Source organism: Hippocampus guttulatus, chromosome 1, assembly GCF_054856545.1.
Source record: "Hippocampus guttulatus isolate MCC_2025c chromosome 1, RoL_Hgut_1.0, whole genome shotgun sequence".
Classification (NCBI taxonomy): domain Eukaryota; kingdom Metazoa; phylum Chordata; class Actinopteri; order Syngnathiformes; family Syngnathidae; genus Hippocampus; species Hippocampus guttulatus.
Window position 1 is genome coordinate 15813441 of NC_141261.1, and position 16755 is coordinate 15830195.

The 16755-nt window shown below is 50.8% G+C and overlaps 1 protein-coding gene across 3 annotated transcripts; it reads right to left on the minus strand.

Annotated features, from left to right (window-relative positions):
- Positions 1-284: 284 nt before the first annotated feature.
- On the minus strand, positions 285-14022 carry LOC147210646 (lysine-specific demethylase 5B-B-like). 3 transcript variants are annotated; one of them, XM_086114141.1, is made up of 28 exons: positions 13686-14022; positions 12367-12444; positions 12029-12151; positions 11777-11947; positions 10822-10878; positions 9532-9696; positions 8874-8967; positions 8671-8789; positions 7594-7752; positions 7398-7517; positions 7153-7311; positions 6906-7087; positions 6638-6800; positions 6436-6555; positions 6033-6227; positions 5780-5961; positions 5578-5702; positions 5353-5503; positions 5173-5287; positions 4717-5072; positions 3823-3961; positions 3052-3231; positions 2808-2972; positions 2069-2539; positions 1913-1997; positions 1631-1824; positions 1161-1412; positions 285-1093 (listed from the first exon to the last, which is right to left on the minus strand). In XM_086114141.1, exons 1-28 carry the CDS (start codon positions 13836-13838, stop codon positions 956-958), a joined length of 4611 nt encoding a protein of 1536 aa, XP_085970267.1. In that variant the 5' UTR covers positions 13839-14022; the 3' UTR covers positions 285-955. The 3 variants fall into 3 exon arrangements, with proteins under 3 accessions (XP_085970267.1, XP_085970285.1, XP_085970275.1); XM_086114159.1 differs by lacking the exon at positions 13686-14022 and adding an exon at positions 12849-13605; XM_086114149.1 differs by lacking the exon at positions 10822-10878.
- Positions 14023-16755: the final 2733 nt, after the last annotated feature.

Genomic DNA, 16755 nt, shown 5'->3' on the forward strand with positions numbered 1-16755 from the left:
TGAGAAGATGATGCAGAAGGTAAGACATGTATGGGGAAAACGATGGGGCGCCTTGACGACCCAAGCCAAGACAAAAAAAAACAAATAAAGCTTCCAGTGCTGTAGTTTAGTTGACAGTGTGACGCGCATCTGTCATGTTCAAACAAAACTTGCCGCCCTGCTTTGGTTCATTTTATTGCGAAAGGCTGAGCATCCTCCTCTTCAGCTTTCAAAATAAATGCACACATGTTGCTTTTGCCACGGCGCGACACACAACCGATCACTGTATCAAAGACAGACGTATCCATAGAACAAAATGAATTTATTCCACAATATAAACTATAGCAAGTCCACACTGAGTATCCTATCCCAAGTTCCACGCTGCCATTTGTACATGTGAGCAGCTGCGCCCGTTCCCCGCTGTACATCGCACCATTGCTACGGCAGCAACCATTCGCCGGAGATCCATTTGTTAAATCGGACAGAAATTATTGCTCGGATAAATAAAACTATTCTACAAAAATGGCAAGATTCATATGAAGATGCATGTACTAAATGCTGGATTCAAAAGGGAGGTGGGAGAAAACCTTGGCTCCGACGTCATTAAATCTTGCGCGGCATGCAATCAGGCTTGAGAGAAGAGAATATTGACCCCCCTGATCAACCATTTAACCTTGACTGGGTGCGTTTGAAGTAAGACTCCTTTGCGTCGATGTAGTGGCATCCCATGCAATACACATCACATCCTGCTTTTTTTCCCCCTCCATTTTGACCGCCACAAACAATTCATAAGTAAATATATATAATATGCATGTAAAAATCCCCCCCCCCCTTCCCCCCCCAAAAAAAGAACCAAACAATTATAGTTCTGGACAACAAGTGAAAGAGAAGATAGCACCATTGTTACAAAAGGGTTGGACAAAGGTGAGGGTGAGGCTGGTGGCACCCGACAAGCATCCTTTTGGGCGGGATCGCTTCATTCCATCATGCGCGTGGTGCTCAGTGCACATCGGACACAAACGTAGTCCTCCTTCTCCGCCGTTTCGGCCGTGACCCCAACACACACTTGGTGAAACCACTGGTTGCAGCAGCCATCGCACTGGACCCAGTCCACCTGCGGACAAGAAGGCAAATGCAGTCGCTTTTTGATGCCTCTGGTCGTTTCCAGACTTTCTCCCCACCTCGTTTCCCTCGGGGAGCTGGCATCGCTCTGCGGGACACGCGGCCATGTCCTCGTCGGACTCGTCGGACTGCGAGATATCAGAACGCGGCGAGGACAAGTTGGAGGCCGGCCTGCGCTGAACTTCCTTTTGATTCAGCTTCTGTCTTTTGTGAGAATGCTTTGTGTCCCTCGCCCGCCGCTCCCCGTGGATCGCCAAATGCCTCTTTGCTTTCTTTTCTGGCACCATCAGAGCTTCCCTCACTTTTGCGTCCTGGGAGACAGAGCACATTAGATAACAAGCATATTAAAAAAAAAAAAAAAAAGTATCTGTGTATTTTTCTCACTTTCCATTTTTGATTTGCAACCGGACGTCAAAAAAGTGACAGAAACTAACGGCCAATGAAAAATCAAACCCTGTCATGCGACCTGTTGGAAAACAGATGAAAGAGGGCCTGGCCCGGCCACTGGGTGGCGGCTGATGCCGTTTACCTGACTGAGTTTGGTTCCCTGAGAGTGAAAGTGTCCACGTTTGTCGCAGTCCGCGGAATCGTCCCGTGCTGGAGACATGGCGCGCTGGCTCGTGGCTCTGTCCAATAAAAGACGCTGCAGCGTGTGGACTTCTGGCAGTGACACTTGCAGGAGGAGGCCTTCCACCATCAGTTCCTCCAGGTCCTGATTCAAGCCTGTCAAGCCAAAGGCGTCGCGTCAAAACGAGAGCACCGTTTCCTTTCCGCGGATCCAATCGGCGCGGGAGGGGGACGGGCGGCTGACCCTGCAGCGGGATGCATCTCTGCTCGGTATAGAAGACTGTCTGGGAATGGCTGATCTTGTTCCACTCCGGAGTCAAACAAGGGGCCTGCGGGAAAACACCAAGATGACGAAACCCCGATCCCCCAAAGCGAGCGAAAAAGGGAGACGACGCGCGACCTGCGTGTTGCCGTAAGTGTCGGCCGAGTCTGACGCGCAGCGGGTCAGAACGGGGGGCGGCAGCTCGCTGAAATGGCAAGACTGCACGATCTGCTGCGCCCGACGCTGCCAGTTGACCGTCCTCTCAACCAGGTGGTGCAGCGCGTCCCCTTCCGGCAGCCGAACTCTGATCCGCCTCAGGGACGCGAGCAGGGGCTGAACTTTGCTCAGCGGAGGCTTTCTGGATCTCTGACACCGGGGGCACAGCCACGGAGGCGCGTCGCCGAGGTCCGATCGGTCCCGGACGCACACGCTGTGGAAGGCGTCCCGGCACAGCTCGCACTGCAGCATGGCTCCCATCAGCGCCTTCTGACAGACGCACACCTTCAGGTCCGTGCAGTCCGCAGTCGGGAGCAGCTTGGACTCGTTTGTCGCTCTCAGCTGCCGGAAGGCCTCCATCTCCCTGGCCCGCAGAGCCTCTAGCGTCGCATTCTGAAAACCAAGACCGGTCCCCCCGTTCAGGTGGCGAGAGGCAATGTATTTTGTTTGCGAGACGGACTTTGGCCCAGACGAGATCGCCGCTTCGGAGGGACGACGCGAGGGAGGATTTACGAGTTCCTTCCAGATGAGGCTTACCGAGGCGGACAACGGACGCACAACATCCGTTAACGCGCAGGAAAGGATTTGGGAAGATAGACGGTGCGCGTCAAGCCAACGACGTATCGCGATGGATCGAGGTTCCCGCTAGACGACCACTTACAACAGAAGCGGAGTCCTTGGCCTCCGAAAGCGCTTTCTCCACATCGCTGACGGTGTTGAGGAGCCTGGGGCTTTTCTTCTTGCTACTTTTAGGCGATTCCTTCCCCTTCTTGGCCTTCCTCTTCGGGGAGCCTTCACGTCCAACCTCACATCTTGGACACAAAGCCTGCAACGCAAAAGGCAACGGTCGGGCCTCCCGTTTGCTCCAGAGCCGTAAGGATGACTCCGGCGCAGGAGGGCTTTACCTCCAGTAGGGTGTTGGCCGTGTCCTTCGGAAGGAAAAGGGAGGCGGCGGATTCTTTCCAGTCTTGCACTTCTGCCACGACAGACTGGAGTCTGTCTAAGGGCTCCAGGTGGACTTGGATGGCTTGTCCTCGTAGCACCATATCCGTTAAGTTGTCCACCAGAGGTCTGCGGTCATTCGCCTGCAAAACAACGCGGTTGTGGGTTAGCGCGTCCCTCCACCGGGCTCACAGACAAGCTTCCTCCTTCTGCGCTGTCAGAGTCGTGCTTCCCCGATCTTTTTCGAGCGACCCCATTTCATTTTCGGGGATACCTCCGGGTATCACCTCGGATGCTTTTTAAGGCCATTTAAGGCCTTCATTTTCACAAAATCCACGTACATCATGACTTGTCATGCTTTGAAACCCCTGACATGGCCATGAGCCCTTTTTATTGAGCTCCGTACATTTGGCTAATCTGTAATTTATTTATTCGTTTGGGGATTCCGTAGATTGTTTTGTATTATTTTACTAAGCTGCTGCTATATTGTGTTGAAGCCCATCATATTTTTGTGTCTTTTAAGTGTGTGTGTGTGTGTGTGGGGGGGGGGGGGGGGGGGGGGGTTTGACATTCACACGAAAAGTCCAGCGCGCTATCAGAAGCTTTACGAGAAGCCAACCCCGCATTCGGATGCAATTTTTCTTGATCAAGCACATCGGATATCTTTTGCCTTGTGAGCGCACCCCAGGTAAGACTCTGAAGCATGTGTCCAAAGGCGCCAAGTGCATCCTGACCTGAAGCTCCTCCATTTCTTGGAGCCACTCGAGAGCTTTTCTGATGGTGTCCTTCAGGAGGAGGCAGTTAGGGAGATGAGAGGAGATGCCGGAAACTTCCTCAGCCGCAGCACTCAGGGTCTCAATGGAGTGAGGCGGTCTGATGGGTGAAGCAGGAGAAGCAAAGAGGACACTGTGACCTTCAAGATCAAATGAATGAGGTCGTTCGTTTTTGGTTTTGGAAAACTTGAAAATTATGCATAAAATATTGGAGGGGGGATCCCCTAGAAAAAAAAAATCCCCCCAAATTCTTTTGTTGCATTGTTTCCAGTCCACGCAGGAAATGGAATTGTTCAAAGGCCGGCTCACACGGTCTAGGACGCCAAATTGCTGCTCTCTGAGAAACCAGGAGACGTTCCATGAAAACGCTTTGTCCTCGTGAATTCAAATGTTTGCAAAACCCAACAGGGTGAAACTCCAAAATCTGAGCTAAGCAATGGCAAAGGAACATCAGTCACTTTTGGAGTTGAAGCTCAAAGTTAAGATGGAGGCATGCGCATTCCTTAACCGCCATGCCATTGAAAGCAACTCGCGACAGGAAAAGCCGGACAGCGCCGGTGGAATGAGGCGGGGAACTAAACGTGATGCTCACTTTTTGTTGATCTGGTTGAATATTCTAGCCACAGCTTTTTTTGCACTAGCTGGAATTCAAATGAAGCAAAATCAGGCGCACTGACGTCATGTGAGATCATTCAGAAATAATCAGTGCAAAGACCAGGCAGAAAGTGAGGAGACGTGACGAGTACAACAAAGCAAGATTTTAGGTATATTGAAGAAGGAAGCCACCGACGTGATCAGCCATATCTCGCGAAGAGGTGAACGGCCACGTTCGATCGGTTGACGCGCCGCCTTCACCTGGCTTTCAGAAGACCGCTCGCCTTTTCCTCCAAGTGCTCCGACACGGTCAAAAGCTCCTGAAGGCGCGCCATGGCTTTCTCCACGGAAGAATGCGGCGGCAGGCCCACGCCCTGGTCGATGAGCCTGCGCATGGTTTCCAAAGTAAGGCTTGCGGGCTGGATGACGGCTTGCTGCACCCCTTCGAGCCAGCGGGCCTGTTCCAGCCGCTCCCTCAGGCGCGGCAGCTCGGGCAGCTCCACGTCAAAGTCAAAGCTGGCGTCCAACAGGCTCTGGATCTCAGCCGCGCCGGGAGACTCGTCGGCCAGGACCTTCTCGCTGTGCTGCTGGAAGTCTTCGATGCGATTCAAGAGGTCCTTCAAAGAGAGGGCAAAAGGGAGTGAGCAGGAGCAGCAGCAGCAGCAGCAGCAGCAGCGCTCCGAGCGCATTCTCAAGCTGACTTCACCCCGAGCCTACCTTCAACAAGGGCGCTTGCGTGAGGCTGCAGGAGAGGTTATACAGCTGCCTCACAAACGAACGCAGCTCCTCCACGCTCAGCTGGCTCCGGGATTTCCCCGCGCCGCATTGATACCTTGGGAGCAGGGTCGGGTCAAGGCCACGGCCGTGTCTCGAGGCGGCTCGTCTCGGCAACCGTACCTGGTCTGCCGTTTCCCGTTCAAGAGCTGCTGCGCCACGGAGGAGCACTTCTCCGCGTCCTGGGTGACCAGACGCAGGCGACGCAGCAGGTCGTTTTCAGGGAAGCGTTGCGACTCGCATTCGGCAAGCAGCGAGCGGAAGGCCGGCAAGCCTGCGGGGGAGAGGACTCTTGACGGTACTGGCAGGCCCGGGCGGAACGTTTTTCTCCGCAGCTCCTTGCCTTACCTTTCTTCTTTTCCAGTTTGGCCTCCAGAGTCTCCGCCACGCGAGAGGCCCAGGCGTCATACTGCTCAGCCCGCCCCTTGGAGGCATTCATCATGGGTAAGAGGTCCTCCAGCGTGTATCTGAAACTACAGGAGCAAATGCGGTGCGACCGTTGGGCCTGCAGAGAAGGGAAAGGGCCCGACCGACGAGCGGCGTGACTTACTTGAGCGTGTAGTTGGCGAGCGGGCAGGCGCACAGGTCGCCGACGTGATGCAGGCAGACCAGCACGCCCGGGCTGCAGGGACACGTGACGGCGGACAGGTAGCAGGTGGTCCGGCACTTGGCGCACTGTCGCTCGTCATCCTGGAGATGATCGTACTTGGCCTCCCGCCGCTGCAGCAATCCCTTCAAACGCCAAACCGCGGGTGAGGGGTTATGGCCGACGGATTCCGAGCGAGCCGTTCTGACTGCTTCACCATTTTTGCCACTTTTGCCCTCAGATCCCGCTCTTCTGCGATCATGGCGGCCATGTCCTTGTGGACAGCGGAGGCCAACACCACATCGAGGGTCTCGGCTTTTGCCGCCATGTTGCACACCATCTCGTCGTGGGAGAAGACGTTGTAGCGGTGGAGCGTGCGGTAGTGACTGACGCATTGCCTACCGAGAGACATCTGGAGGGACGGGAAGAGAAGATGGAGGTCAGGTCACGCCGACGTGAAGCGCGAGCGCGTGCGGAAAAACGTCCCGGCGCGCTTCGACGTGGCCGCCGGATGCTTCGCGATGACAACAAAAGACGCCGGGTCCCAAATGAAATCGAAAAGGTGAAGTGACACTTTTGAGACGGCCGGAACACGTTCAGGCCGAGCAAATCCCGCTTACCCAATCAACAGTGCAGAAGTTGACCGCCTCCGCAAAGTTGAAGCCTTGATTGAAGCCGCTGTGGTAGGCTCTGGGAAAGGTGACGACAAATTCACCGGCGCACTGGTTTGTTCTATAAATCTGAAGCACAAGCCCCCCGCCCAAAAATGAGGATCCATTGGAAGAGGCTACTTGTGGCGTGCCGACGATGTGCAAAACAGACCGGGACCCCGTGGGCCATCAGGGTATTCGGGTTCATGATGGTGACGAGCTGGTGCAAGAGGTCAGGCTGAGACTCAAACAGTTCCGGGGCCAGTTTCTTCATCACCTCCTCCAGCTGCTCCGCAGCACCGCCGGGAGCTCCGTACCAGGTTTTGGGTTCCCCCCTCGGAGTGAATAAAAGCAACGGGAAGAATATAAAGGGCTCCTCTTTCATCTGGCCTCTGAAAAGGCCCGCGAGCGTCGCTCTTGGTAGGATGCGCCTTTCGTACCAGTGGAGGTAGTTGATGGAGTAGCTCCAGTGGTCCTCGATGTGCCAACAGAAGGAGGAGAAGCACATGCCAACGTAAAGCCACGGCAAGGTCATGCCACAGATGTCCGCCGTCACGTGGGTGAGGACGGACGGATTCATCATCGCCATGTTGTTGAGGTTCCAGCCGCACCTGACGTATTTCTGCGGAGACGCGCAACGTTTATGCCTCCATCGCCGTGGACGGTGCGCGCGACCCATCGGTTTACCTCGTCAGCAGGCGAGACCTTGAATTTCCCGTTGGGAATGGGGAATCCGCTGCCAAACTCCTTTGAGGCAATATCTGCTCCATATTCGACGGTCACGTCCTCCTCGATGGCTCCCACCAAGCGCCAGAACTCTTTTTCCACCAGCTCCGTAGGGACCATCTGGAAGAGATCGATGAACCCGAGCAATCAGAACGTTTGGTGCGAAAACAAACAAACAAACAAAAAAAAAAACACGGTCAACTTACGTGAACTGGCATGTTAAAATAATCTGACTTGAATGCGTCCGCCATTTGCCCAAAGGCCCGCAGGGAGTAGTCCCTGTAAGCCTGCTCAAAGCCAAACGCTTCATGAGGCTTGCTACATTCCTAAGAGAAGACAACGTATTCAGTCGCAGTCGCGCTCCTTTTATTCGGCGGCGTTGTTGACGTCAAGCGCGGTTACCTGAGCCAGACACTTGGGGCACCTCCAGTCTCCCTTGGGGACGTCAGTGAGAGGGGGGATGAGGCAGAAGGTATGGTAGCTGTCGTCGCAGCCGTCACATAGCAACAAGCGGTCCTCGTCGCCCCCACTGCCACAAACCAGACACGCAACCAGATCCACCTAGAGGAGGAAGCAAGCAAAGGTTCCTACTCGATGCGCAGCAGGAGTGTGGGGCCCATCTTGAAAAACTCCCCTCTGATCATTTGTTATGCTAGTAAAAATAGAAATCAATAAATCTTTCAGCTGGCTCAATGAAAAGATTCCTCACGCCAAATGGGGCACGCGCAGACCAACAACCGGTTGCGCTCTGAGAAAAGCCACGTGGGGAAAACAGGCAAACTCCACACGGAACTCGGACCCCGCGCATCTGCGCCGTGAGGCCGACGCGCTGAGCGTTTGACGGACAAAGACAAAGTTAATATTGTCATGTTTCAAAGTTTCATTTCAGCATATGCTTGATTGACCTCGAACGCGCGTGTTCACAATGAGAGCACACAGAAAAGAGGACCAACTTGAGCTGAATGAAGCCAAGGCCTCACGAACTGATCAAATATACAGGAAGCTTCAACTTCGGGAGGGCGGCGTGACAAGATGTCCTTCAGTTTGTTACAGTGTCTCAATTCATGCGAAATCTACCCATTGAATTAAGAAGGTATCCGTTGTTTGCACTGGAAGATGTTTTGGTCTCCGGGTGTCCACCGAGGGGCATGTCGGTGGGCTGGGCTGGGAAGCGCGACATGGAAATAAGGAGGAATGTTTTTTTTCTGATACGTTGCTTGTGTTTTGCATATCCCGTGAAGAAAAAGTGGTCAGCGGGGGCGCGAAGGCGAGGTTTCGATAATCTGTTCCTGAGTTGAGTCGAGTCTTTTCATTCGAAGTTCAAGATGTTCGGGTGAATTGCCCATCGACCCACCCCGAATGTTTCCGACGACTCGTACCAAAAGTCCTCAGTAAAGACTTGAGAACAAACGGCAATGGAATCTGCACAGAATTGAAGGAAGCTTCTTAGATTTGCAAAGAGCGAAGGCCTGTACTGACCGGATGGGGAGGAACAGGTGGAATGTATTTTTTGTAGCGTTGCTTGAATTTGTCCTCCTCAATGAGCAGCTCCTTGATTTCCACTGGCTCCTGTTTGACTTGAATGGGAATCTCGTTTTCTGTAAGACGGCCGAGAGTGACGCGTGGGTGTCCGGTGTTTCCAAACGAACCGCCGCGGCAGATGCACAAAGGCGGAGGCTGACCTGGTTCTGGCTTGGCGACGAAAGAGCCCATCCTCCTCCTCAAGTTGGGACGATTCTCGCCTGCCTCGCCTGGTTCACTCTTCACACACACAGACTACAGGAAAAGGGTGACCATGAACTGGAGGTCACCTGACTCACTGAAATGTCACGGAAAGAGTGGCCAGAAAAAGTCTACCCCCCCGACCCCCTCTCACCATTCAAATGGCAGTTTTTTTGTGCCGTCATCAACGAGACAAAGGTAAGTCATTTCAAAACGTGTTCCACCATTCCTGTCCTCCAAACGTCACAACTCAAACTTTGGGGCTGTTTTCTTCAGCTGGACCTTCGGCTTTAGAAAGGTGGGGGGGGGGGGGCGGGGGGATGCATTTGAGTTTCCTCAGAGGTGCTCGGAATGGTGGCGGCTGTGCGCCGACTCCCATTTAGCATGAATTTGAATAGGTTTGATTATTTTTGAACATTGCCACGTCGCAGTGTTAGCGGCAATTGTTGCAACCACATTATTTGGCTCTTTTTTTTGGGGGGGGGTCCTCAAAAAGTTGGAGGTGACACGAATGGTGGAACAACAATATTAAATCTCAAAACCTGTCATTTGAACATTTGATATCCACTGTGTTTGGTGACAAATGCGGAGAGAAGCATTTGAGTGAACAAGCCCCACCTCATACTTCATGCGTTTTCCTCTGCGAGCGCCGGGGAAGGAATCGGCCATCTGGATGGGCTGGCTCTGAAGTGGCTCAGGCAGGTTCGTCGGCTCCTTGGCGTCGACCTGATCCGCATTTTCTGCAGCCTCCTCCGGCTCTGCGTCGACTGCCTTTTGAACGCACTGAAGCAAACAACGTGCAGGTGAATGTGCAGATCGAGCGGGTTCGCGCAGAAGAGCGAGAGAATGCCGCTTTGAAGAGCTGCTTCGCTAGGGTCCAAGAAATTTGTGCTCACGCCGGCTATCCGCTTCAAGGTGACATTACGCAACTCATGACGGCATCAGTGTCAAATTAATTTGCGGAGTCTGATGGTTGCATGGTTCCAATTCCAAGGGGGGGCGGGGGGGGGGGTAAGAAAAGAACTCACGAGGAGCCTCGAATTAACAGGACATCGACGGCCACCATGAATGTTTGTAAAAGGTTTTGACATTTTGAGGCATACAGCCAGAGTGGAAATAAAAGGTGACAAAAGAGATGACGGTCAGGGGTGGGATGTCGTTAGCGTGCAAGAGAAACAAGAGAGCAGCACGCCAAACCCAGCAGAGGCCAAATTTGAGATGAGGCGGCAGCGTCAGGGTGAAGAAAGGAAACAAGTGATTCCCAACCGGGCCGCACCGACAAACGATCCCGTTTCACTTGGTTGCTCGGAAAGTTATCAGGAATGATATTGACCAAATCGAAATCCCGGCTAGATTTGTTCATCTGTCTCTACCAGCATTGCACAGGGAGGGGCTGTACAAATAGCGCCGGTGCTTTTCCACAGGATGACAAACGGCGCCATGAAACTGTGCATCTACCTGTTGCCAATCACACAACAGGATAAATGGAGTTGTCCGGCAAATCCATCACACTTGCGTTCAATTCAAGAGGCTGAAGGCAGAGCGATGAGATCAGTGGTTTCGTAATCGCACTTGTTGTGACATTTTGGGGTATGGGGGGCGAGATTTTTCGAGTGCAAAATGGGTGCCTGGGCCCATTCGCGGTTGGGAAGCATGGCAATAGAAGACATGATGTTATGATGACTCCATTTTAGCGCTACGTGTTTTTCCTGCCCAGAAATCTTGGTACTGAGAAACAAGGTTGGCTTCCGAGTCGAGAAAATTGGACAAGTTTTAAAAGGGTCGGTAACATCGCTTCCGACATCATATCGTTTCTGCAAGCAAGACTTGGAAAAACAACATCAAACCCAGCCAGAGCATGCAGGCGGTTCATTGGAAGACGTCTTGTTGTCTGTGGCGGCCACGTACCTTTTCGCGTTCGGCATCAGCCTCCAAACGCATCAGTTTGGAAGCTGCTTCCGGTGTCTGAGGCGAGAGAGAGCCCATGTAATTCAATTATTTCGAGCAACCTGCACGAAGAGGTCGTGGGGCGCCCATCCAATCACGAGCTCTCTTCCAAGATACACGTCACAGATTTCTTGCCAAAAACTTTATGACGAGCCGCCATTTAACAGTGTCAAAGGGGTGAAACGCAATCAACTGAAAAGAATAGCACATTTGTCAAGTCACTCGCAATCGCGGATATCCCGTGAACGCATTTTATCTACGGCGTACACAAAAGGCTTCGAATGCCACCAGTAGGCGCTTTGCAGATTCAGCGGTGCCTTGAGAGACGAGTAACACGACTCACGCGAGATTTTCGCCACTTTGTGTTTCATGTTTTGCGCCGTTTTCCAAAATAGTGCGTTCATAAAAAAAATAAGAATCATCAAGAAATAAAAATGGTAAAAAAACAAAACAAAAACAAACACAGCCATATTGGCAGCCGTATTGCGGAAAGACGCGGTGCTTCGTCTCAGAGGCTTTGGACAGTCCAGATGCACTCACACAAGGCACGTGATTGGTTCCTGGCGCGACAACAACCAGTGAAGGCACGAGTGGATCCAACCCGAGAACCGATTGGCTGCGCATCGTCGCGCGCTCACCCAGCACCTTCCCTTGTTGTGTCTCGTCACGCCGTTGACCGTCTCGCATACTGTAGCTTACTGTTGTGTCCATGAGAACTTTTAGTGATAATTTTTTTTGGGGAGGGGGGTTAAGCTGCCCCTTGCCGCAATGCTTCCGGGCTGTGCGAGAAAGACCGGTTTAACGTTACGAGCGCGGTCACGGAAACAATTCAAGTCGTCTCTCATGGCGCCGCTGTCTTGTATCAGTTGTAGCACGAACAAACGACGTCGTCCTATCGACGAGGCGTGCATCTTACCAGCAGATTTGCGCCGCTTTGAAAGAGATTGTAGGGGTAGAGAGTTTTCTCATAATGTCCTCGCAGGTGTGAGCCAACAGCTTTCCCCGGGGCGAAGCCCATCTGCATCGCAATCTTAGTCCAACGTCTGTCGCGGCAGACGATGTCAAATCCGCCTTCCTCCGCTACTAACTGTGATGGCACGTGACAGCAAACGGAGGGTTCGTTAGGCAATTCAAACGATTCTAAAGGGCCAGGTTAGATGACACCAACCTTGTTGAGCTGGTACAGATCCAAAATCTTCCTCTCCACGTGGGGAATCTTCAAGGAACATCCCTGCAAATCCCAGAATTTGGCAATCTGGTCCAAAAAGTTGAGCTTGACTCTCGTCTGAGCCTGGGATGGGATAGACAATCGTTTGTAACAATCTGTATTTTTGCCGATCTTAACACCTCCCGCCATTTTATGAAGCCGCTCGTTATTCACAGTTCTCAAGCCACAACGTTTCTCATGCCTGCATACGCATCTTTATTTACCCGAGGGAGGCAGTGCTAAAAACACCGCAAATGTGTTTACGACAGCAAACATATGGCCCATCGACAAACGCTCACCTCCAGTTCATTGAGCCTCTGGATCCGAGGTACAAAGTGAAGTCTGTCAACATCGCAAGCAAATGGAGGCTGCCAACCCTGAACAGCAACAGAGCAATATCAGCACATGAGCCTTTGTCTGGAAGTCGGAGGCTTGTTACGTTGGGGGCCACAGTTATACGCTGCCTCTGTAGATTGTCGGCTTTCCTTTGTGAAGCCTTCCCATTTTTAAAACAATTTTTATGATAGATATGTGCAATTGACACAAAAGGCCTTTTGACATGGAACGCTCTGATCTTCCTCGGGGTGTAACTTACAGATAACCCCCCACCCCCCTAAGCCAAATGTAAAGGGTTTCTTTACACAGCTGAGCGTGGAAAACAAGAATGGTCGCGCACAAAAGGGGAGGCCCAAGTTTTTGTTCCAAGTAAGAAGCATACATCCCCCCACTGGCACACAAAATGGCCAGATGGAACACTCAGTCAGTCACTCGGCCAGCTTACCACAAAGCCAACATGGAGGACGACACCCAACAAACAAACTGGCTCGAGAATCGTGCATGGAGGCTTGCTCGTCTTCGGGCCGTCTTAAGTCACCATAAAAATGAAAATCAAACTCTCCAGGTTTCATGCTCTGGGTACATACACCTCCATTTTAAGAGGCACGACTGTTTAATGACCGCATGTTATTTACATAACCTGCTGTACTTGTTATGATGCCATTCGATGACTTTGCCAAGTCCGTTCTTAACACCGACCAAAGCAGGATTTATACACAGCCTCTGTTGTGAAGATTCATATAAAGTGACGGTTGATGACAAGTGTTGGGTATCACGCCGACCGCAGAGCGATGCTCTTCGGCAAATAACGTCCGAGAATCCACTCAGACGCGACGGCCCATATGGGAGACAAAAAGCGATGTGCTTCATGATGACTTTTTTGGCCGAATACGGCACAAGGCTGTCTTCCGCATATGACAACAGCACCGTGTGCTACATCATGACAGTTTCTGCTAGTTAGCATTAGCCTCTTAGCTCAAAGTCTCAGCGGCCGGAGCGCCGACGCTTTGTTGACACACAGCCAACAACGACGCGGTTCCACTCGGGCCACGCTCGTGGGACGAGTAATGGGTCGGGGGCGGATGAAATCGGACCGCTCGTGACGCCAGAGACGCCGAAAACGACGCAGCGAGCCGCGGCAGCACAAAGAATGAACCTAGCCGTTCATCCGCCATGTTGAGCCGTCCCTTTAAATCCCTCGCCGCTTCACCTCCAACAAGCGTCGCGACGGAGCGAGCATCCGCGTACAAAGGGGCGTTTAGACATCCGCGAACACGCTCACCTGAGGCGGCCGGACTTTGCAAATGCCCGTTTTCTCGGCGATGGGACGGATCTTATTGATGAAGGCATACGGGTCTGCGAATTCTTCCCAGCTGGGCTCGAACACCGGGCACTCCGGGGGCGGCTTGAACTCGTCCGGCCGAGGCTGGCTCATCGTTTCGGACAGGACGGGTCGGGTCACGGTGTCGTGGAAGGGGGGCTCCGTATACGGGGCGGGGGCCGGGGGCGTTTTATTCCGTTATTAACCGTCAGGCCCGGTGGCAGCCACTCGACATCAACACGAGATGAGGCAGCTGACACACACGCACCCGCGTCCACGCGCACACCCATCCACGCACCGTGTCGGGAATGTTCCAAGGCAGTGAGCACGTCCGCTCAAAAAACTAGACACCAATTTGCTCCCAAGGTCCTCGTGGTTTGACCTCGAGGTTTGCACTTAGTTGAAACGATCCACGTTCACCATAGTGACTCGTCATAGCTCACGGTATGGCGGGGGGACGTAACGGTGTTTGTTTTTAGAATTGGTTTAAAAATCACAATTAAGAACCGAATTGGCTACAATAGCGCCCGGAACTGATTGATGAACCAGATGCATTCTATGTGTCTCTCTTTCCGGATTTCCACACATTGTTCTCTCATGTACTGGAGAAGGAACCGCATTCTCAAGTTAGGTTGTTTATCTTGCTGTTACGTCTTGATCAAAAAGATCAATTTTCAAGTTGAAGTTAACTTGATTGTCAAATGTGCTGTATGTGCAACACACAGCACAGATGAAATTTCTTTCCCCTCAACCACAGTGCAAACGCAAGAGAGAGTGTTTGATTTATTGATTGTAATTAGTCATTGATCGTGTTGTGGTACATTGTGTGGGCAGTGGGATCGGTTCCCCACCGGGTGACGGGGTGGATGTGGGTGTGAATGTTTATTGGTCTATTTATGTGCCTTGCGACCAGTTCAGGGTGTAGTCCGCATTCCGTCAGTTGGAATAGGCTCCAGCACCCCCCAACCCCCACCCGCGACCTTGTTCAGGATACGCGTTATTGAGAATGGATGCTTGTACTTGAACTCCTTAAAACTACGCAAGCGTGAAACACTTACTGTACTTGATTGCTTATTGTCACCGTCTTGGGACGTGATATCAAGTCTAGAAAAAAGGCGTACTTTCAGAACGGTACGTTTTCATGAACAGAAGTGTGTTAAATCGTTTGTTTGTTTTTTTGGGTGGATTGTTTTCTGTTTACGCTGACGCGGATGAATATGTTTCAGGGGACACCTGAAGCGACGTCGGACTTTTTTTTTTAAACTCGAAGCTGCGATTGGACGATCCAGCTGGCACGTTTCAGAACGTCAAACTCACAATTAATCTATGACTTCAACAATAACCGTGTATAATAATGGCCAACTCCTCAATTATACAGATTTCCTCACGGAAAAAGGCATTTCCTATTAAATTTAAACGTCAAGTCAGACACTTTAAAAGCGCTCAAGGACATCTGCATAATTGCGCACTTGATCACATTGATTTCTGTACCAACTGTTACAGTATTATATTCTACCACTGACCACTTAAGCTCTGTTTGATACTTTGCGCATTGTCTCACAGTTGTCATTGGGTGGTACCACCGCACAACGGTACACTTACATTATGGAATGTAATAAACAATTACAGTATCATTATAGTATCATCCATCATAAACAATGGCCTTCTTTATGATGGATGATACTAGTGCAGCGTGTACTACCGGAGACAGATTCCTTGTGTGTTCTACATACTTGGCCAAAAAAGGTTATTCTGATTCTGATATATATAAAACAATAAATAGCAATCAACAGACAACCAAGGGCACTTGTGATTATTGCGGGTTAAAGTTAGGTGGTGCGTTGTTTAAGTGCAATAAGTGGATGTCAGATGCTGAGGGTGGGTCACAGTCTGTGGCAGGAGGCGACTGAGATAAATTACAACACGTTACTATAGTTTATGAAAACTAATAAAATAACGACGAGTAAGATTGAAAAAACATTGTCATTAATGAAGTTAAACAAAAACGCAAATGCTTTATGAAAACGAAAACTAACTATAATTGGAACAAAAATGTCTTGCATTTTCGTTTTAGTCAACTAAGCCTCATGAATTTTCAGGATCGAAATAAACTTTCGGGGTTCATGATGCATTTATTTATTTAAGATTGATCTAAATTCATAGCGTACATTAGAGAGAAGGTCAAAAGGTTGTTTGAGAATTGTACTTTACGTTATTGTACAATATTTTAGGGAATGCAGCCTAAGAATTTGGACCCAGTTTATGTTTCTTAGTAGACATTAGAAAGTGTGCGTCGCGAAAAGATGACAGTTCATGGAGTGAATGATGAAGCCACTGATGTTCAACTTGAGCCACGCGATGAGTCAGCGTCGCTCTCTGCGCGTTTCCGTTTTCTCTGCAAATAAACGATTTCGCTATCAAAAGACATTTTCAGTTTTGTTTTTATTATTTCATGGTTTGAGGTGTAATAAAAGCAAAAAATATTTGTGTCAAAATTGCTGTTCTACTTGACTTGCTCGTTTTTTCTGCTTTTTTGTTGTTGTCAAAAAGTGGCGTTTTTGGTCATCCCCAAACCTATATTCCACCACTAAAGGCGAAAGAGCAGAAAAGGTCGAGCCACTTTTTTTTCTTTCTGCGAAATAGAGCACATTTACCTCCGGTAGGTTTGGTGCTCTATACTATCACAGAAGAATCAATCTGTGCGTCTTGAAAGATGAGTCAAAATGCTCTTGGCCGCCTGGCAATATTCGTAACTCGGCTTTGAAAACAGCTGGCGGTGAGCGAGTAAACGCTCTTTGAAAGGCATGACAGGACAGGACAGCATTATGCATGGCAGACAGACAGTCATAAACAACACCCTCCCCTCTTTGGAGAAGGTTTCTCAATCTCCCTCACTCCTACTCCAACAATTCTAACATGTTTGATGAATCAATGAAGGTCTCTTCAACTGATGGTTCGCAACTTTTATGACACAGCCATTGTGTGAACGCACCCTAAGCGCTACAATCCAAAATGAACATGACATACAATT

Bases quoted from the DNA above. Each gene is read 5' to 3' on its own strand.
- LOC147210646 (XM_086114141.1), bottom strand. From the start codon at position 13,838: ATGAGCCAGCCTCGGCCGGACGAGTTCAAGCCGCCCCCGGAGTGCCCG. The intron at 7,518-7,593 runs GTAACCGCGCTT...GTCTTCTCTTAG, and splicing joins GCCCCAAGTGTCTGGCTCAG to GAATGTAGCAAGCCTCATGA. The intron at 1,825-1,912 runs GTCAGCCGCCCG...TTGGCTTGACAG, and splicing joins GAGATGCATCCCGCTGCAGG to GCTTGAATCAGGACCTGGAG.